Here is an 18654-nt window from a genome sequence, read left to right on the forward strand (position 1 = left end):
TAGCTAAGTTGTATTATTAAATGGCATGCAGCTTGAAGAAACGGTTTTCACATGTTGGATTAATGGTACAATTACACAAAAAAAAAAAAAAAAAAAAACTCCAAGCGTATGTGGTGCCATAAAATATTCACCAATTTAGAAAATCATGTGCACGGTGGCATTGTGCACATGGACACATAAATGGACACAGTGTACCAGCACAGCAGGGGACAAGTATTCCCCCATTGCGGGGACAAAATTTACAGAAGCTCCCGTAGCACTTGTTCATCCAACTTGTTAACATCGTCATAGTCAAAGTCTTTTTCCAAATTGACGTATTTCTTTTTACGGAAGTGGAAAATCAAATTTTCCTTGTCGAACCTTTGCAAATAAATAAATTTTCCACACACCGAAATGTCGCATATGGTGCACAGAACCACATCACCAACTCGTTTATCGTCAAAATAGTGAAAATTATTTTCCTTATCGTGCAACACCCCTGTGAGTATGTTATTTTTATAATTGTACAATTTTTGGTTCCTACTCATTTGAACTTTTGACTTTCTTGAAAAGAGACTCCAGTTTATGTTTCTACATACGCGATTATGTTTGCTCCCATTTGTTTTCCTGTCCCCAAAGGCACATTTGACCTCATTGGATAGAACATTTCGAAATAGGACATCTTTTGCGTTTAAATTAAAGCGGAAAAATATACTTTTGCTACACCTATTCACCTCGTATATGTATGCATAGATATTTTTGCCCACAATTAGTGGATGGCTATATATGGCCTCTTCGTTTGCACTTACACTGTTGCATACCGAGTTCAGAAGTCTACCACTGTTCAGCTGATAACTTCGGGAGGTAATATCCGAAGGAATCATTTTATATCTTCTTCTTATTCCCTCATTCGAAGATAGTTTGGCATTTTTTGTAGTCACCAAAGTGGCTCTAAATTTGTTCAGCGAGTTGTACTTGTCCAAAAATAGGTTCATTTTGTAGCATACGTTACGTCCTTCCAGGTCTTTATATTTTATCAGCAATTTATGCGCGCATGGAAATATATACAAAATGTGTATTAAGTGCTTTTGAAAGTTAAGACGATGATTACTATCATCAGCGCTGCTACATATGGATATAATTGTTCTCGTCAATTTGTAAAACTCATCCGCTGGGTCGTCCCCGTTTGGCGATTTACCTTTTCGTGATTCGGACGCGACTCTCTCACATTTCAATGCGGTTCCATATTTTGCCTTCCAAGGCGTGTCTATTCCGTCTTTACGCAGGAACTCGTTAAAGCGATCCATCCCGTTGGTATAGTGCATCCCCTCGCTGGACAGCACCCTTCGGTATTCACAGACAAACGAACTGTCAAAAATGCCCGGGAACAAAATAGGGATAATCGAAAAGATACTTCGTTTTGAAAGGTTGATTTCGTATAGTGCTATCACCTCCTGGTAGAGATGGTGCAAATCTATAAAATTACACGAATTTATTTTTAAAAAGTTGGCAAAAAAGGAACACAACTCAATAGCATCTTCGTAAATTACTTTTGTGTACTTCTTCTGTGAAAGGATTTTTTCCAATTCTTCCCTAAGTTCCTTCTTTAAATCAGCTTTTCTGTTCCTATACACCTTTTGGAGCAAATTATTTTTCATTTTATTTTGCAAACTTAGTTCCCTCTTTTTATTCTCCGTTCTCGTGTGTGCAATAACACTTTCATAATAAATTAACGCCTTAAAAATCTCAACAAACGAGAGATAGAAAATGCAGTTGGGCAAGATAAAATAAATCTCGAAAAACAATTTCCCCTTAAAGGAATCCTTCAAACTTTTGAAAATGTAAGAATAGTTAATGTCCACTGAGTGAATGCTTCTATTCGTGGGTATGTATATGCCAACCAAATTCCTTTCCATGACGTTCCTATTCCCTTGTTCATTCGAACAAAATTTAAAGACATTTTTCCCCTCCTCACATTCGTCCTTACAGCTGTTGGGGGGGCTCTCCCCTTTTGTGTTTACATTTTCGCGTACACTTACTTCACCCCACAAATGGAAATCATTCCAGAGGTTGTAAACCTTTTCGAAATTGTGATCTGTGTGTACGAAATTCGCTACCTGACTTTTTCGAAAGTGATTTTCAAAAATGTCTTTCAAGGTTTGTTCACTGCCATGCGAGTATGTGCTTTCCAGGTAACGCACCATCTGCTTAACTTCGCTTATTTTTCTAATGCATACTAGGGGGATCCTTTTAGTGGCAAACCCACGTTTCGTACAGTTACACCGTTCTATAGCTGCCCACTTCCCAGTGGTGCCGTTCCTCCTCGTTACCAAGTTTCTTTTAAATACCCAATTCAAAAAGTGCCCCATTTGGATTATATGTCCCCTTCCCCTTCTACAAAATTTCCATTTTACCTAGTGGACTCGCAGCGGGCCCGCTCTGGAACAAGCATCTACATACACAGATGAAAATGCAGAAGTCACCATTTATGCCTCTCCCTGTTAGGGCAAAAAATGCCCCATAGCGATATTGCCCCAGTTGGACTGTTTCTATGCCCCTCCTGCATTTATGCGCCATACAACATTGGCCACATTGTTACACCTCAGCAAGTGCGCAAAAATGGCGTCACCCTTGTGCATTTCGCTGCTGGAAAATTATGTCGCCGGGCGTAAAAACTGTTTCTATCTTTTTTCCTCGAAGCAGTCGACTGGTAAAGGGAACAATGCCTATCCGATCTGCTCATTTCAGCACTGCTTTTTTTAAGGTGCAAGATGGAAGTCCTGTGAGCGGTGTGATCAGCGTGCATGCTATCACTTTGGTTGAATTCCTGACGTCGCCACTTCTCACCCTTGACATGGAAAAAGAAGCGTAAACGCAGCCGCGCTTGAGCCGCAAAAGAACGAACCAACTGAACAATACATTAGGTGATGCGGGGGGAGGACCCCCATCCCCATTTTTGCATCAAAAATAGAAGCAGTGATATATAGTGGAGAGTTCCTAGTTTGGCCATATGTTTTTCTTTCCAGTGTCCACGGGGCTGCGCATGTATGGGTATAATAGGGGAAAAACAACGCAGCTAGCTTTTTTCCCCAAACGTTAGCAGGCGTAAAACCGCTAAAAGGCAGTCATCACCCACAAATTTTATGGACGATTAACAGGCATATTAGATACACACAGTGGATGCCTTTACTTTCTGCACGACTTCTTTCCATTATAATCTTATAATTCTGTTCGTCCCTCTACCACTGGTCGTGATAAGAGGGTGGGACAACATAATGACATGCACGTAACGTCCCTAATTTTTCCGCATCTGCTTCATTAAATTTTCTAAGCTTATTTTTACACATTGGATAAAACGAGCTTTACAAAAAAGTGGTAGGTAAGTTCTCTACCTCGTTCACCAAAATGGAAGTACATACATTTTTCACGCACCCGAAAATGCCAGAACCACAGGTTACCTGCGGCATACAGAAAAATTAACACACATTTCCGCTTAACATTTGCTAATACTGCAAAAAATGGAGAAGCCAAAATTACTTCTCTTCACACTCCAGCGGATTTATTCATATGCAACGTACGAAACTGTAAATGGCTAACCCCAGCAAGAGTCGACTTTACACTAATTTTATGCGCCATGACGGGGAATCATAATGAAATTCCCCCACTGACACATGGGCTGAAAGGGGGTATACCCCTCAATGGGGGGCAACGTTCAACAATACGTACTGCACAGCAGTGACTGAAAACGTCTTATCGTTCAAATTTGCAAAAAGTGGACGAGAAACCAGAATAGGCTAAAAATGTGCCATAAAAAACTGTCACATTTTTTCACGCTAATGTGGACAGTGATACACACGAACACTTGATGCTCACATGTGACACTACCCCGTTGTTCGCTCTTAAATTTCATTTTATTGTAGTTCCTCTGCTACCGAGGAAGCCCCACCGTAAGCGAAAAAAAAACTGACACTTCGTACGTCATGCAAAAGGCGACACAACGTATTACTTCATCTTCTGATCTTACCCATTTGAAACATTTCAAAATAAAGAGTGACAATCGAAAGCGTTGCCGTTGTTGGATGCGTTATCATTGTGCAAAGGCATCTCTGACAAGAGAGCCAAGTGGTGAAATAAACACGGGGTTCACCTCTTTGTGCACAAGATGCCATATGTACACACCATCCCATGTGAAATGTTTTTATTTTTTCTCATCATATGTTTATACATGTACCATGAGGACAAATTACAAATTACTTGCTCCGGTGTTGCGCCATATTCCGGCATCTTTGTTCTAAATGGTTCTTTTTTAAAAAAGGGAAAAATAATACAAATAAAAATGAAATGACAAGAAATGGCATGCTCTTTTGTCATGATTCCTTTATTCGGACTATTTACTACTTTTCCCCTTTAGCGATAAATGTGCACTGAATTATGTACATAAATACATACATGCACAAATATTACCTTGCATAGCTTTTGTGCATTTTTTAAAAAAGGTTAAAAAAACTCCTGTGTTAGAACCTCTTACACGCAATTTTGCACATACGCAAAAAGAGAAAAAAATAAAAATCAAAACAGAAGAAAAGTGCGTACGATTATTATGTGAAGCCTATGTAAGAGCTTTAAAAAAGTTGCTAACAAAGCGCCAAATAATCATAAAAATAACACACGCGAGGATATCGCAGGTGAATTAAATAAGGGATATAATCATAATAGTTTAAATATTATACACTGCGACGGAGAGGTGCGCAAGTGTACATGTGTTTGCGAATAATTCTACATTTCTTTTTTTTCCTTACTGGGAGTGTATGCATTATATTTACATACCCTGATTATATATCCATTTAGTGCATCCTTAGATGGAGGGGTGTACCCCCTTGCATTTTTTTACATAGCGTTTCAAATAGAGGCATTACAAAAGGGTTCATTCATACGCAGTGTTTATATAGATAAACGTATCCTCGCACATATGAACACATACAAAATGTATGCATATATATATATTTTTTCTGTAATTATGTATCACTCCTCATTTCTTCCTCTTCTTAACTATATACATGCGTATGCAATCAGCACGTGCTTGTTTTGAAACAAACACTTTTTCATTTTTTCACCTCTGCACAGCTGTTATTTTTGCTGAATTGTAATGGCGACGCCAGTTAACATTATATATATGCAAGAAAACAAAACACCCCCCCCCCTCCTTCCTTTTTAAAAAAAAAAAGAAAGAAAAAAAACAGTACCCATTTTACATATGCTTTATGCCCAGCACTTGTGTACATCACAACAATTTTGCCAATAAATTTTAAAATAAAAAAACATTCTATTTCACCATTTTTAGCCCAATTAATTATATACGATTGTACATTCTCAAATATGTACATATATAGTTATATAATATATACGTATATATCCATACATATTTCTTATAGTTCCCAAGTTTAAACGCATGAAAATTCATTTACTTGTTTTGGTACATTTTTTACACCGTGTTTTCTTCCTTTTTACGTTTTTCTTCCTTTCATTTCTTTAACTCGTTCCTCATTTATAGAGCCATTATTATTGTATAGTTATTTTCAACCTCCAGTTAAGAAAATATACGTTGAATACTCCTATGCGCATGTACATACGACTCGTACACATTCTTATATATTAATATAAGCGCCTATTATCCTGGCATTTACGCGTACGTTCAAAATACATATGTGAGTAGCTTTTCCTTCTTTCTCGCATTTGCGCGTATGCCATACATACAATCGTATGTACTGTACTTGTTTGCTTAAACCCAAGGGAAGCAAGCAGTTCAATTTGTGTGCCCTTAAATGTATAAGGCTATACGGCGTAGCCTTTCAAGGGTTAAAAGCCAAAGGTGCGGAGTAAAGCAGCAGGGAGAACCAGCAAAAACCAGTAAACGAGCAATCCCCCAGGGATATGCCAAAGGGAGGCACAGCAAAATAAACCCAAGCCACAAGGAGGAAGTGCCAGATGAACGAAACAAAATCATAGTACATACGCAAGCGCCAATGCTAAGCTCCAAAAAAATATTCGAAAAAATAAATCATTCAAGCAAAGAAAAAAACAAACCAGTTTAACTTATAGGTATTCATTTGCCCTTCCCCCACAAAAAAAAGGCTTTGCTTTTGTTAGTGATAAATATGTACATAAATTTACATACATAATATGTATAATATATATATACATGATAATACATATTAATCATTTAATGCGTATCAATATATATGTATATGCTCAATTCATACATTTAATTACGAACCGCGTGAATATATATACACGCAATTTTTTGCAAAAATATGCACTTGACGTAGATATTGAGGATAAAGCAGCAACATTATGAGCCAACTTTCCCTGCGTACTTTTGTTTCCCATAAAAAAACATAAACCTGCTACGTACTTTTTCCCTTTTTGCGTTTTTTCCATTTTTTCTTTTTTTTCCCTTTTTGCGTTTTTTCCATTTTTTCTTTTTTTTCCCTTTTTGCGTTTTTTCCATTTTTTCTTTTTTTTCCCTTTTTGCGTTTTTTCCATTTTTTCTTTTTTTTCCCTTTTTGCGTTTTTTCCATTTTTTCTTTTTTTTCCCTTTTTGCGTTTTTTCCATTTTTTCTTTTTTTTCCCTTTTTGCGTTTTTTCCATTTTTTCTTTTTTTTCCCTTTTTGCGTTTTTTCCATTTTTTCTTTTTTTCCCTTTTTGCGTTTTTTCCATTTTTTCTTGTTTTTCATGTTTTCATCATCCCCATTTTATGCATTTTTACATGTTTTTCCCCTTATCCACGTTTCCAACATTATTTTCATATTTTTCCAATTCATTTCTTCTTTTCCCCTCTTTTTCTTTTCCATTTTTTCCTTTTTTTTTTTACAATTTTTTCCTTTTTTCCCCTTCCTTTCCATTCCCCCACTTTTACTACATATTTACTTTATACTTTTTGTGTACAACTCACGCGCGCCTACAAACACCCGCTGCGTATGTATACTTTATGAGCATTTCTTTTTTTATATCCATGTGCGCATAGCCACAGACCTGCTTTTTTCATTCAAGGCCCCCTGTACAACATCCATACGTACCTTTTTATTTACCTTCTTTAAAGTTTCCATGTGGCTTAGTTTATTGCAAAGTTCGTCTCAAATTTTTTCTCTTTTTAGCGATCTTTGTATTCTTTTTTTTTTTTTTATTATTACTTCGTCTGTGAGCCTGCAAAGTAGAGTTATGCAAAAGGTCATATATCCATGCGTATATGTTTCTTTGCATAGTATACATATGTGCCCATGGGACTATCTACGCAAGCACACATTCACACGCGCACTCTATATTGAACTAAGTGAGCAGTGAAAATTGTCCCCTTGTGACGGACATAAGCGAGTAGAAGCAGCTAGAGGCAATCGTTCCCTTGCCGCTCATTGCTACGTGTTCCAGCGCGTCCAGGAACCACCCTCGAAGAAACACATTTTGGAGCAGTTCCCACCAACCCCATATGACATGATTTTAAGAAGGCTACAAAAGCCGTTAGCACCCTGCCGATACATGTGCATTTTTTCCCTAATTAACCTGCTCAAATCAGCATCGATTACCCTGACAAAACCCACGTACGCGTACATTCACAACTACAATCATATCATATCACAGATCCCCCAAAAAACAAATAAACTAATTTTAAGAAATTGTTCGAACAAGAAAAATTATAATGCTTTTGTATGCAAATCTTATAAGAAATATAAAATGAATAAAAAATTTTCCAGTTCCATAAATATGAATAAGAGTAACGAAAATGAAAATGCTTTAAAAGATAATAATAACGTCACTGCAGTTAATAAAAACAGCAGTGATGTTAAGAGTTTTGGAAACTTTAACCACAGCAGCAGGAGTTCTGCCTTCGGCAAACGATATAGCCATGGCATTAAGAGCAAAAGTAAGGTATCTTCCGGCAGTTACGTTGGTGGACGTATTGATGGTAGTGGGGTAGGAGGTGATGGAGGCTTCGGAGGAGGAGGAAGTAAGTACACAAGTAGTCACTCCTATTCGAGGAATCACCCAACTCACCATCCACACCAGATCAACAGAGAAACGGGGAGCAAAAATGAAGAAGCCAGTTACTCTCTAAACGAAACGAAGTTAAATACAAATGCGAATTATGTGAATTCGAACATGAAGGAAAACAAAGGAGGAGGATACACCCTGAACAGTAATGAGCCAAACATACCACCTGTCAACGAGACCAGTAAAATCATTCAGCACAACACCAAAACGAATAGTTTCAATAAGGATAATATGTTGCGCAAAGGCACAAAGGACGAAAGTGTGTACGGCCACAGTGGCTTAGGGCCCAACAGCAGTGCCAACAATGTGATAGGCAGCATGGATAATGCCAAAAACGGCATTAATAACAACAGTGGAAACACATCGGGCGGTATTTATCAAGAGAATAATCAGGTGAAAACCACGAGCTACAAAAATACAAAAAACGGCACAAGTGGAAGCGGAAATAACAGAAACAACAGCATGAGGGAGAAAAAAACAAACATGGAAGGCATAAACAATACGAACTTAAAGGACAACGAACGATTTAGCCATCTGAACGAGAGCCGTGTCAGCGCCACAAAGTACAATACGAAGAATTCCTTTAGCTCAAATAAGAAAAATATGTCTACCTATAATGCCAATTTGAGCAACGCGAACAATGGCAACCTTAAAAACGGTGATGAGAATGTTTGTTATGCACAGAACAGTTTCAAGAGAGAAACATCGGATAATAATATGTTGAATAGTAATGTCAACGTAGCAGAGTTAAATAAAAACGTTGGGGTACCCGTTGATCCCAATATGAACAGCATTGACATGAGCAACAAACTGAGCGCTAAGGATTCTTACGGAAAAGCAGAAGGTGTCAACAATGATGCAAACGTCGGCGCGAATACCGGAATCAGCAACCGAACTGGTAACTCGCGGGGCGCCAATGGTCGAAGCGGTAATGGGCGCAGCGGCAACGGTCGGAGTTCAAAAGGTCATAGAGGGGGCCGCAGAAGAAACAACCACTCGGGTGGAAACAATACAAGCGCTAATATTACAGGTGAAAACAACGCAAATGTGAATAACGTTGGCATAAATAATCCTAGCGCAAGTACTCCGAGCGGGAACAGCGGCATCGGTCGAAGCGGCAAGCGGGGCAGCAGACGAGGCGGCAACAGGAACAGGAGAAGCAGCAACAACAACTCAGGCGCGTTCAAGTCCCTCAGCATGATGAAAAGCAAGGACGAAAAAATGAATGAAAATTTTGACAGTGCAATGCAGGAAAATGAATACATGCAGGAGAATACAAATAATTTAAGGGGCATGCCGGAAAATCAACCCGCGCACGGCGACAGGACCAGAAATAACAAGATGATGTCTTATGGCTCTAACACTCCCATGAGCGGAGGACGAATGAGCAACGTCGGCATAAATGGTGTGCAAAACGTACAAAATATGCCGAGTATGCACAGCACAAAGAGCCTCGAGCACGGAATGAAAAGCTCAAGAGAAAATGAAAATGCGATCCCCGGGGCAATGATGAAGAACGCCAGAAATATGTCCTATGACAACAAAGGGAACAGCTACATGAATGATGCGAATCAGGCGAACGTATACGAGCTAAAGAAGAGCGAGTCCTACGTGAATTACTCCTCTTCATCCAACAGCTTGAAAACGATGAGCCAAATGAATACTATGAACAGCATGCACAACATGAGCAGCATGAATAGCGTCAACAGCGCGAGCAGTATTAGCGGCACAAACCAGATAAGCGGTGTAAACAACCTTATGGACGACCACTGCAGCGCAAGCAAGCAAAGCTGCAACATGAGCAGCGGATCGACGCCCTTCCCAAACATGGACGCAGATGCATTTCTCTTTCACGACTTTAATGAATTCGTGACATACATGTATAAGGATGAAAACATTTTAACTCTTTTCTACATAAGAAAGAATTACCTGAAAGCAGAGTCGCGCGAAGAATTTGCAACCGAAAATGACAAAATAAAATGTTCAATCATATGGTCTTTTCCTAATGATGAAAAAATTACTGTTACCGGGACTCATAGCACAAAGAAGTTAAGCAAAAAGGTATGCGTGAAAAAAATGTTACAAAAGTTAAAAAACATCTCAGTCTTAGAGATAGACCAAATGACCAAGTGGATGATCAACAGCTTAAATGTGGTTCTCAAAGTGGAGCATAAAAACATGGAAACACAAATGAACAATAATAACATGTATTGCACCAGCATAGAATGGAAAATCAACAATAAAATGTATCACTCCATGGGGATACATGAGCATGAGAAGATTGCAGAAATTATCGCAACACAGAACTTGTACATGATTTTGTATGACATCAAGGATCAATTGGTTAAAGAAATGGAGAGTGGCAAAGTGACTAACCAACACGGTGCCTCAAGTGCCATGAATAGCGGAAAGGCGTATGAAAATAGCCTATTTGACAAAATGATGAATAACAGCAATAACAAAGGCTACGACGATCATTGTGCCAATAAAATGGGAGGCAAGTACGAATACGGAAAAGGACAAATGATGCAGAACAAAAATATGATGGATCCTGCAGCTCTTTACAAAAATGGGAACCCCCCGAATAATGATTTCAATGCACAAGGCATGAATAATTGCAACACGTATTATAATCCGAATGATGGGATGATGCACCCACAGTGTGCTGACAATCCAATGATGCACTCCCTGCAAGGTGGCTCTGCCATGAGCAGTGCGGGCAATATGAACCCCTGTGCCAGAGGTGCAAACAGCATGGATCTAGCGAATGCAGGCCAAATTGCAGGAAACAACAATGTAAACATGAACCTTATGAACTACCCAAATGCAAACAACATGGGCATGCCCATTATGAACGATAAAAATATTGGACAAGGCGTAGGAGCAGACCATATGAACGGGCTGAATAATAACCCCGGAATGGTACCTCCAGCACCAGTGATAACGGACCCAACGGAACTTATCGCCTACAATTTAACGAAACAGGACTCGGGGAGCATCCAAATGCTAAGAAACAATATTGCCTCAAGGTACAAAGTGCACCAAACGGAGAACTTCGAGCAGGTATATAATTTGTTCAAGTGCACACTCGAGTGGGAATGGAAAAATGGAAAGATAGCCTGCAAAACAAAAAGTGTGGGTTATGGTACCACCAAGAATTTGGCCAAGTGCGAAGCAGCCTACGACATGCTAGTGAAAAATAACCTCATAGAGTACATATCCTCCACGGATAGGAAAAACGCGCATTATATAAAAGATTTAATACAAAAGGATGTAAACAAAGCCATGAAACTAGCAATTCAGTTTATCATGCAGTATAGCAGTAACGCGTGGTCGATTTTTTTAGTTTACCTCTTGAGGGAGTTGCTCATAGATGGCAATTACGACCATATCAATAGGCTTCTCACGACCGTAGTGGAAGTCAGTAAAGAGGGAAGGATTGAGGCCGATAAAATCAACGAGAGTAACAATGCCAATGCGAGTGGGGCAAATGGCACAAGCACGGGAAAAATGGATGCCACTCATGCGCACCGATCGGGTAGAATGAACAACAATGGTCAGAACCATGGCATGTACAGCAGCAATGCAGATGGAGAAAATTACGTAGACAGCTCAAGCAACCTATTCTTCTGCAACCCCTACATTAAGAACCGATGTGATAATAGCAATTATGTGCATAAGTTGGTGTCCATAGATTTGTGGGAAAAATTAATCGACGAATGTGTTGTCGTTTTAAATGACAAATTGTGCTTCCATTGTATAACCCTCTTGAAAGAAGTAGAGCTGGATTACTCCATTTTTATTTCCAAGTGTGCCCATGATTATTACAAGAAGTATAGAATTATGTTAGCCCTAGAGTTTCAAGCCAATCTGTCGCAGAGTATTCAAGAGAAAAGAGATTTCGAATATCTGCATGAAAATAAATCGTTACTTTTAAAGGTAAAAAGTGCAACTATGCCCATTTTGTCATTCACGTGTACCTTAACATTGGAAGAAAAGGAATGGATGAAATCGACACAAATGAGGGAAGACGATATTGTGTTACTAAAACCATGTGATTTGATGCTCACGGATGAAGATGCCTGGTCCAGTAGCCTCATCGGTACCATTACAAGTACAAAGAGTGACAACATCGTTTATAATATCAACGTGAGAATATTCTCTGCTGAAAACACCAGAAAGGCAAATGTGAAGTATAGCAAGTATAAGCTCTTTCTACTATTGAATATTGTAACACATGAAAGAATGCTGCAAGCCCTCAGGGCCATAACCTTTATAAGTTCCATTCCGACAACGAACCAATCGCCGTATGTGTTCACCCCAGAAATTCGCTTCCTCATACTGCACTCGTACAATAAATATTCAAAGCACATTGCACAGACCGGCAAATTGAACCACGAAATTGCAGAATATGAAAAGATCAAAATGGATTTCCACAACCATGAGTCGTCCAAAAATAATACGCAAGAGGATTTACTAAGCCAATACAGTGGGCAAGCAAAAAACCCCTATGCAGATTTACTCAATGATGCACTGAACAGACAAATTGGAAAAACACACACAGATGATATTGATCAATATTTAATCGAATCTATCAATTTGCCAACCAATCTGCCGTTAAACGATTCGCAAAAATTAGCATGCCTTAGTGCTCTCACCAGAAGACTAACCCTTGTGCAAGGACCCCCCGGAACAGGAAAAACCCACGTTGCTTGCGCCATTATTGACAGCTGGCATAGGCAAAATAGTAACAAAAAGATACTGGCCGTGGCAGACTCCAACGTGGCAGCTAATAACCTCGTGGAAGGACTCAAAAAGAGGAACATTCAAGCAGTCAGAGTGGGAGCAGGAAGTGACAGCGATTTCCATGAAGAAGCCATTATGGACTTCCACCGATATAAGGATCTCCTAAAGTTGAGAAAAAATAATTTACAAAAAGAAGCCAAAGTTATGAAAGCCCTATTATTCCTCGAAGCGGTCAGAAAGTACAACGTCGTCATAGCCACCTGTGTCGGTTCAGGACATGAAATATTTGATAATGAAAAATTCGAAAGAGTCATTATTGATGAATGTGCACAGTCGATTGAGCCTTCGAATCTTATTCCGCTGGGGCACAATTGCAACAATTTGGTTCTAATCGGAGATCATAAACAGTTACCACCAACTATCATTTCGTCGGACGCTACCAAATTAGGGTTAGATCGATCCCTGCTGGAACGATTTGTCATGGCCAAAATTGCTCCCGTTCATTTGCTAACCACGCAAAGACGTATGCATCTAAGTATTTGTACTTTCCCAAACATCCATTTTTACGATAACAAATTGAAGACTGAAAATGTCACCGAGGAAAATCGACCAATTATTAAGGGCTTCTTGTGGCCAAACCCGAAATGCAGATTAGCTTTCATAGATGTATCCCTCGGAAAGCCAGGAAGCAAATTCGAAAATGCTTATGGTACTTCCAAGTTTAATTTGTACGAAATTGAGCCCCTAGTATCTGTGCTAAAATCGATTGTGAATGAGGGCTGCGTATCTGTCGACGAAATAGGCATTTTAACAGCGTATGATGCGCAAAAAGTAAAATTGAAGAAAGCGGTACAAGATGCCTTCCCGTATGAAGCAGCATGTCGAATAGAAATTGACTCCATCGATGGGTTCCAAGGAAAGGAAAAAGATTTAATTCTATTTTCTGCTGTTAGATCAAATGCAAATAACGAATTAGGATTTTTAAAAGATGCCAGAAGATTGAATGTCATGTTAACAAGAGCTAAAAGAGGAGTAATCCTATTTGGAGATCAATTCACCCTGGCTAATGATCCAGAAAATTGGCTACCCTGGCTCAACTGGATTTCATCCAAGAGGGCAGTCGTGCACATAACCAAACTGAATGAGCACCTTGAAAATCCAGATTATTCCCTGATAGATAAACTGAACAAAATAAACAAGACTGTTAATTTGAAAAACGTGAACGTATCAGATAATTATTTCTTATACGGAAATGACACCGGATTTTCCAACGATTACAATGAGCCACAAAACTATAATCAGAACGAAGAAGCAAACTTCACCGTCGGTTTGAATGACGCCAAGGAGGAAGTAGAGCCAGTCGAAGAAATTGTTGAAAACTGGGAAGATTTACTCTGAAAAATGATCACATGGGTGAAGAAATAATTCAGTCGTTTTGCTTTTTTATGCTTTTTTGCACATATTAAGATTCATGTGTAAATTGGTTCAAAGGGCAAAGTTGTTGCACAGCTTTTACATATCGAGTCACGCGGAAGAGGGAAGAAATGTCCTTTTTTGTGGTTGTCCCGTTGGCCATTCTATTAGCCCTATCCTGGTGGCCAGCTGTCTGCTCTCCGCAAAAACGCGCACAAATTTGAACATACCAAGTGCCATTGTGCAAAAGGGTTCAAGTGAAAAAGCTGCAGGATTAATTCGTCATATTTGTTTTCTTGTTTCTTTCATTTTTTTTTTTTTTTTTTTTTTTACAAGTGCTAATGTGCGAGTGTGCGCGCCTGTGTTTTAGGGTCAGCGTTCTCGCGTTAATGATTGCACATCATACACCGTCCATGCTGCAATCTAAGGACGCCACTTTCATGGTGTACTGTTATGTTTTGTCTATGAAATTTAAAAAAAAAAAAAAAAAAAAAAAAACTTCTGTTTTTTACCATCTTATATTACCTTTACCATTTTGCCATTGTTTCATTTTTCTCCCACATTGTTACACTGTTTTTATATGTAGATATATAATTAAATTCACACACAAGGGTGAAGATTTAGCCCCAATTTAAGTTGCTGCATTGTGCTAGTACACGCGTGCAAGCATTAAATGTGTACCTGCGGTGCCTGCCCCCGTGCACAAATCGTATTTCAGTGCAATAGGATAGGAACATACGCAGACAAAGCAGTCGCACACGGATATAGATATATACAAGTAAACATATTGTTATGCATATACATATGCCTGTGTGCATACGTGCCTGCGTGGCATGGGTAGACAGGAATGCACAAGGGAAGGTGCACCTTACAAATGTACTACTGTCGCATGAGACGTGCAGGGCATAGCAATCTACATCTCTTCATTTTCCAAACGCCCACTAGTATTTTAATGTTTATATATAGATAAGTTTTTTTTCTCCTCTCCAATGTTGTATTGTTCATGTGCTATTCTTATAAACGCACTGTTGGCCGTTTCCCGTTCCCCGTTCCCCGTTCCCCGCATGTAGCGCGACAGATTGCATGTCGTGTGATATGCAGCTCAGCATACGGAGCAGAATGCACAGGTGTAAACCCAGCAGCTTGCCCAGTCGTATACTAAGCAGTGCACGGGGCAGTAAACCATCCAATTTTATATAGTAACTTGTTTTTCTTTTTTTTTCTTCACCCTCTATTTTTTACGACGAACAGTTAACTACCCCATTAAAATTACAAATTAAGTTTTTTTCCCTTTTATGTTGTACGCATAATGTAAGAATAAAAAAGACAAGAAAGTTTGGACACCTGGTGAACTCGGTGCTTAGGTTGGTACTCTGTCAAAAGGATGAGGGAAGCGCCGAACGAACGGCTAGCGCAAGCACGCACAAGTGTATACATGTAATTATGTACAAATTCAAGCCATGCAAAGTATGCACATTTGCGTTGCTGGGCGTGCATATCCTCATACATCGCGGTTGTACTGCGAAAATGCCGCACCCGCTGATAAAAAAAAAAAAGATAAAGAAAAACGCCACCGGGTGAAGCGAAATATAACACAGTAAATGATGATATGGGTAACGCAATATATAATTTCCCCTTTTGCGCACTCTTTTCCAAAATGTTAACCCTAAAGGCAAAATGGAAATTTTTTCCCGCCCGAAGGCAGGTATTCTATTTTCCCCCTTTGAATAATTCCCCCAAGTGTGTTGAAAAGAGATTTTTGTTTGTTTGTTTGTTTTTTTTTTTTTTTTGGCGTCACCTTTGCCATGTGCTGTTTTTTTTGGGCCTGGGTTTCTTCCTTCCACCTTCTCACGCATATTTTTTTTAACGTAACTTTCGAAGGGGCACTTTTAAAAGAGAGTGACGCTTTTACTCGCTCGACTACGTGAAAATAATTGTGTATCCCGCGAATCAATTGAACAATTGAATGATTGGTCAAATAAACAGCTCACCAACTTAAAAAAAAAAAAAAAGAAACAAAATTGTCCTAATTTGACAGAAAAAAAATAAGCAATCTGAGCGAGTATCTTCACCCCCACACGCAAAACAAGCGCATATTTTGTCTGAATGTCTATATGTACACACATTTATATGCACAAAAGAGGGCAGTTAATCCATGTGCTCCATTATGCCGCGTAATTTCCCCCATGTATAAAAGACTTTAAAATGGGTAAATATCGGGAGGATTAAACGATCCAAATTTCCTCTTGGTCACGCTCAGGGGGGGTGCCACCTGTGCACATATACATCAATGTCTGCATGTGTCACTCATACGAAAGTATGCTGACTTTACCTACTCGCCCCTACCACCACTCTGTTCCTCCCGTATAGAAGACTTAGCCAAAAGCGGAATCTACAGCAAACAGTTCTCCCTCAGCCAAAACAAGCACAGTAGCGTAGGACACCAAAGATAGATCATTGGAACATATCCACCTGCGAATATGTGTGCCAGTGGATTGACCATCAATGCCCCTTTTTCATATGCATCCACGCACACAGTCAACGCAATACTTCTTAAAATCCATTTTTACATCCACCCACCTCCGATTTATCCCCACTTACAGGAAAGGTTGCAGAGACTTGAAAAGAGACTAAGCGGGCTACACTTCAGCATCGAATTGCAGAAAAATGAAAAGATTGACGTAATTTAAAAAAAAAAAAAAAAAAAAAAAAAAAAACTAAATGTGCAATGCATGATGCGTAGTAAAATGTTATACGCGCACTCCTAACGATGCCATTTTCTCTTTGTCACACTTTTAAGAAACTAAACGAGAAGATCAATCTTCTGGAGGAGAAACTGGTAGAAATGAACGAAAACTCAAATAGGACCTTCGAAAAATTAAATGAAAAGGTAAGAGCATTCAGCATATTCCTAGACTAAACTCTACCACAAGAATATAAGGACCACTGTCCTCATATGCTAGTCAACCTGACATAGTCATTTTTTTGTTGTTTTTCCATTTCATTTTAGTATTTATATAAACAGATGCTCCCCTTTTTTCACTCACTCATTACATGTGCATGTGCACTTGCAGCTGAACGACATCAGAGCGGACGTCAATAATTACAAGACTGAATTGGAAGAGTTCAAAAATGATCACAGGAAAAAATTAGAAATCCTCCAAAAGAAGTAAGCAACTTCGTGGTAGTGCGGATGAATGTAGCAGTGCAAGACATAACCCCCTCCCCATACGCCTCTTCTAACATTAATATTTCTGCTGTTGAGTGCTTGCACTTGTTAACCCGTACCTCCATCATTGCTCCACATTTTCCCCAACAGGGCTGAAGAATTCATAGACAAAGAAAAAGAAGAATGGAACAAACTCAAAATAAAATTAATAAAGGACTTTCAAAATAAAACTAGCTTACTGAAGTAATACAGCACGTTCATGTTAACGCTCATGAGCATGCGCCAGTGGATAAATATGCGCATACATGTACATACCATTACATGCTTAAGAATATTCCACCCTCGTGTCCTCCCCCTTTAGGGAAGAAATGACCGAAGAGTACGGACTGTTGCAAGAAAAGGAAGAATCGCTCAGAAGATTTTACGATGTAAGGCCCTACCACCCTTGGAAGCACTCTCCTCACATACACATCATTCATATGTGCATGTAAATGAACCCACGAATACAATATACAGTAAACCACCCATGAATGCACCATCCCCTTTCACACACTAATTCACTCACCCACATAGAATGAAATTGCGAACCTCAAATCGGTTGTTCAAAATGAAATAAACGAGAGAATAAAAACTGAAAAAATTATCTTACGGGACGTTGATGATAAAGTGAACGAAATTATTAAAATAATTAAATATGAGAAAATCACCAGGTAAATGTTGAATGTTTTGCAGAAGTAGCAGAAGAGGGGGCATCAAAAAAAGAAACCGTAGTGGAGGACTCCTCTTTGCTTTCTTTCTAACGACTCATATGTAGTTGAAACGTGTACACATGGATACGAACACGGATGCACACTTTCTCATTTGCTCATTCATGCCAACTCCCCCTTTTTGCAGGGAAAACTACTCGGAAAATCTGGTGTCCCTCATCGAGCAGTACTTTTCGAGAATAAAAAAGGAAATTGATAATGTACGCAAATGCTAATAGGAGGATGACCAGGGGGGGGGAACACAACTGGACACGTATTTTCACTCTCCTATGTGAAAAAAACAATTGCACGGTCTACCGCCAACCGTCATTTATTCGTTTAATTTTTTGTTTTTTTTCAAAGGAACGGCTCGAACGGGAAGACACGGAAGAAACGCTGGTTCATTTGATGGAGGAAGCTCTCGATAGAATTGGAATTCCATTCGCATGAACAAGTAGAAGGATGTCGTCTCTCTCCCTACACCCTTTTCTTTAATAAACTTTTGTACCACTACTAATTCAACTCCTCTTTGTAATTTTTTTTTTTTTTTTTTTT

General features: G+C 39.1%; 3 protein-coding genes across 3 annotated transcripts; 2 read left to right on the forward strand and 1 right to left on the reverse strand.

Annotated features, from left to right (window-relative positions):
- Positions 1–239: 239 nt before the first annotated feature.
- AK88_00956 (uncharacterized protein) lies at positions 240–2348 on the reverse strand (the record flags this gene model as incomplete). Its single annotated transcript, XM_012478598.1, has 1 exon — positions 240–2348. One exon carries the CDS (start codon positions 2346–2348, stop codon positions 240–242), a length of 2109 nt encoding a protein of 702 aa, XP_012334021.1.
- A 5119-nt stretch (positions 2349–7467) lies between these two features.
- On the forward strand, positions 7468–14169 carry AK88_00957 (uncharacterized protein; the record flags this gene model as incomplete). The annotated part of the gene is made up of 1 exon (XM_012478599.1): positions 7468–14169. The coding sequence occupies one exon, from the start codon at positions 7468–7470 to the stop codon at positions 14167–14169; it is 6702 nt and encodes a 2233-aa protein (XP_012334022.1).
- A 2785-nt stretch (positions 14170–16954) lies between these two features.
- On the forward strand, positions 16955–18335 carry AK88_00958 (uncharacterized protein; the record flags this gene model as incomplete). Its single annotated transcript, XM_012478600.1, has 6 exons — positions 16955–17074; positions 17259–17353; positions 17504–17596; positions 17715–17781; positions 17927–18063; positions 18248–18335. The coding sequence occupies 6 exons, from the start codon at positions 16955–16957 to the stop codon at positions 18333–18335; spliced, it is 600 nt and encodes a 199-aa protein (XP_012334023.1).
- Positions 18336–18654: the final 319 nt, after the last annotated feature.

The sequence above is a fragment of the Plasmodium fragile genome (assembly GCF_000956335.1).
Source record: "Plasmodium fragile strain nilgiri unplaced genomic scaffold supercont1.8, whole genome shotgun sequence".
Taxonomy (NCBI): Eukaryota; Apicomplexa; class Aconoidasida; order Haemosporida; family Plasmodiidae; genus Plasmodium; species Plasmodium fragile.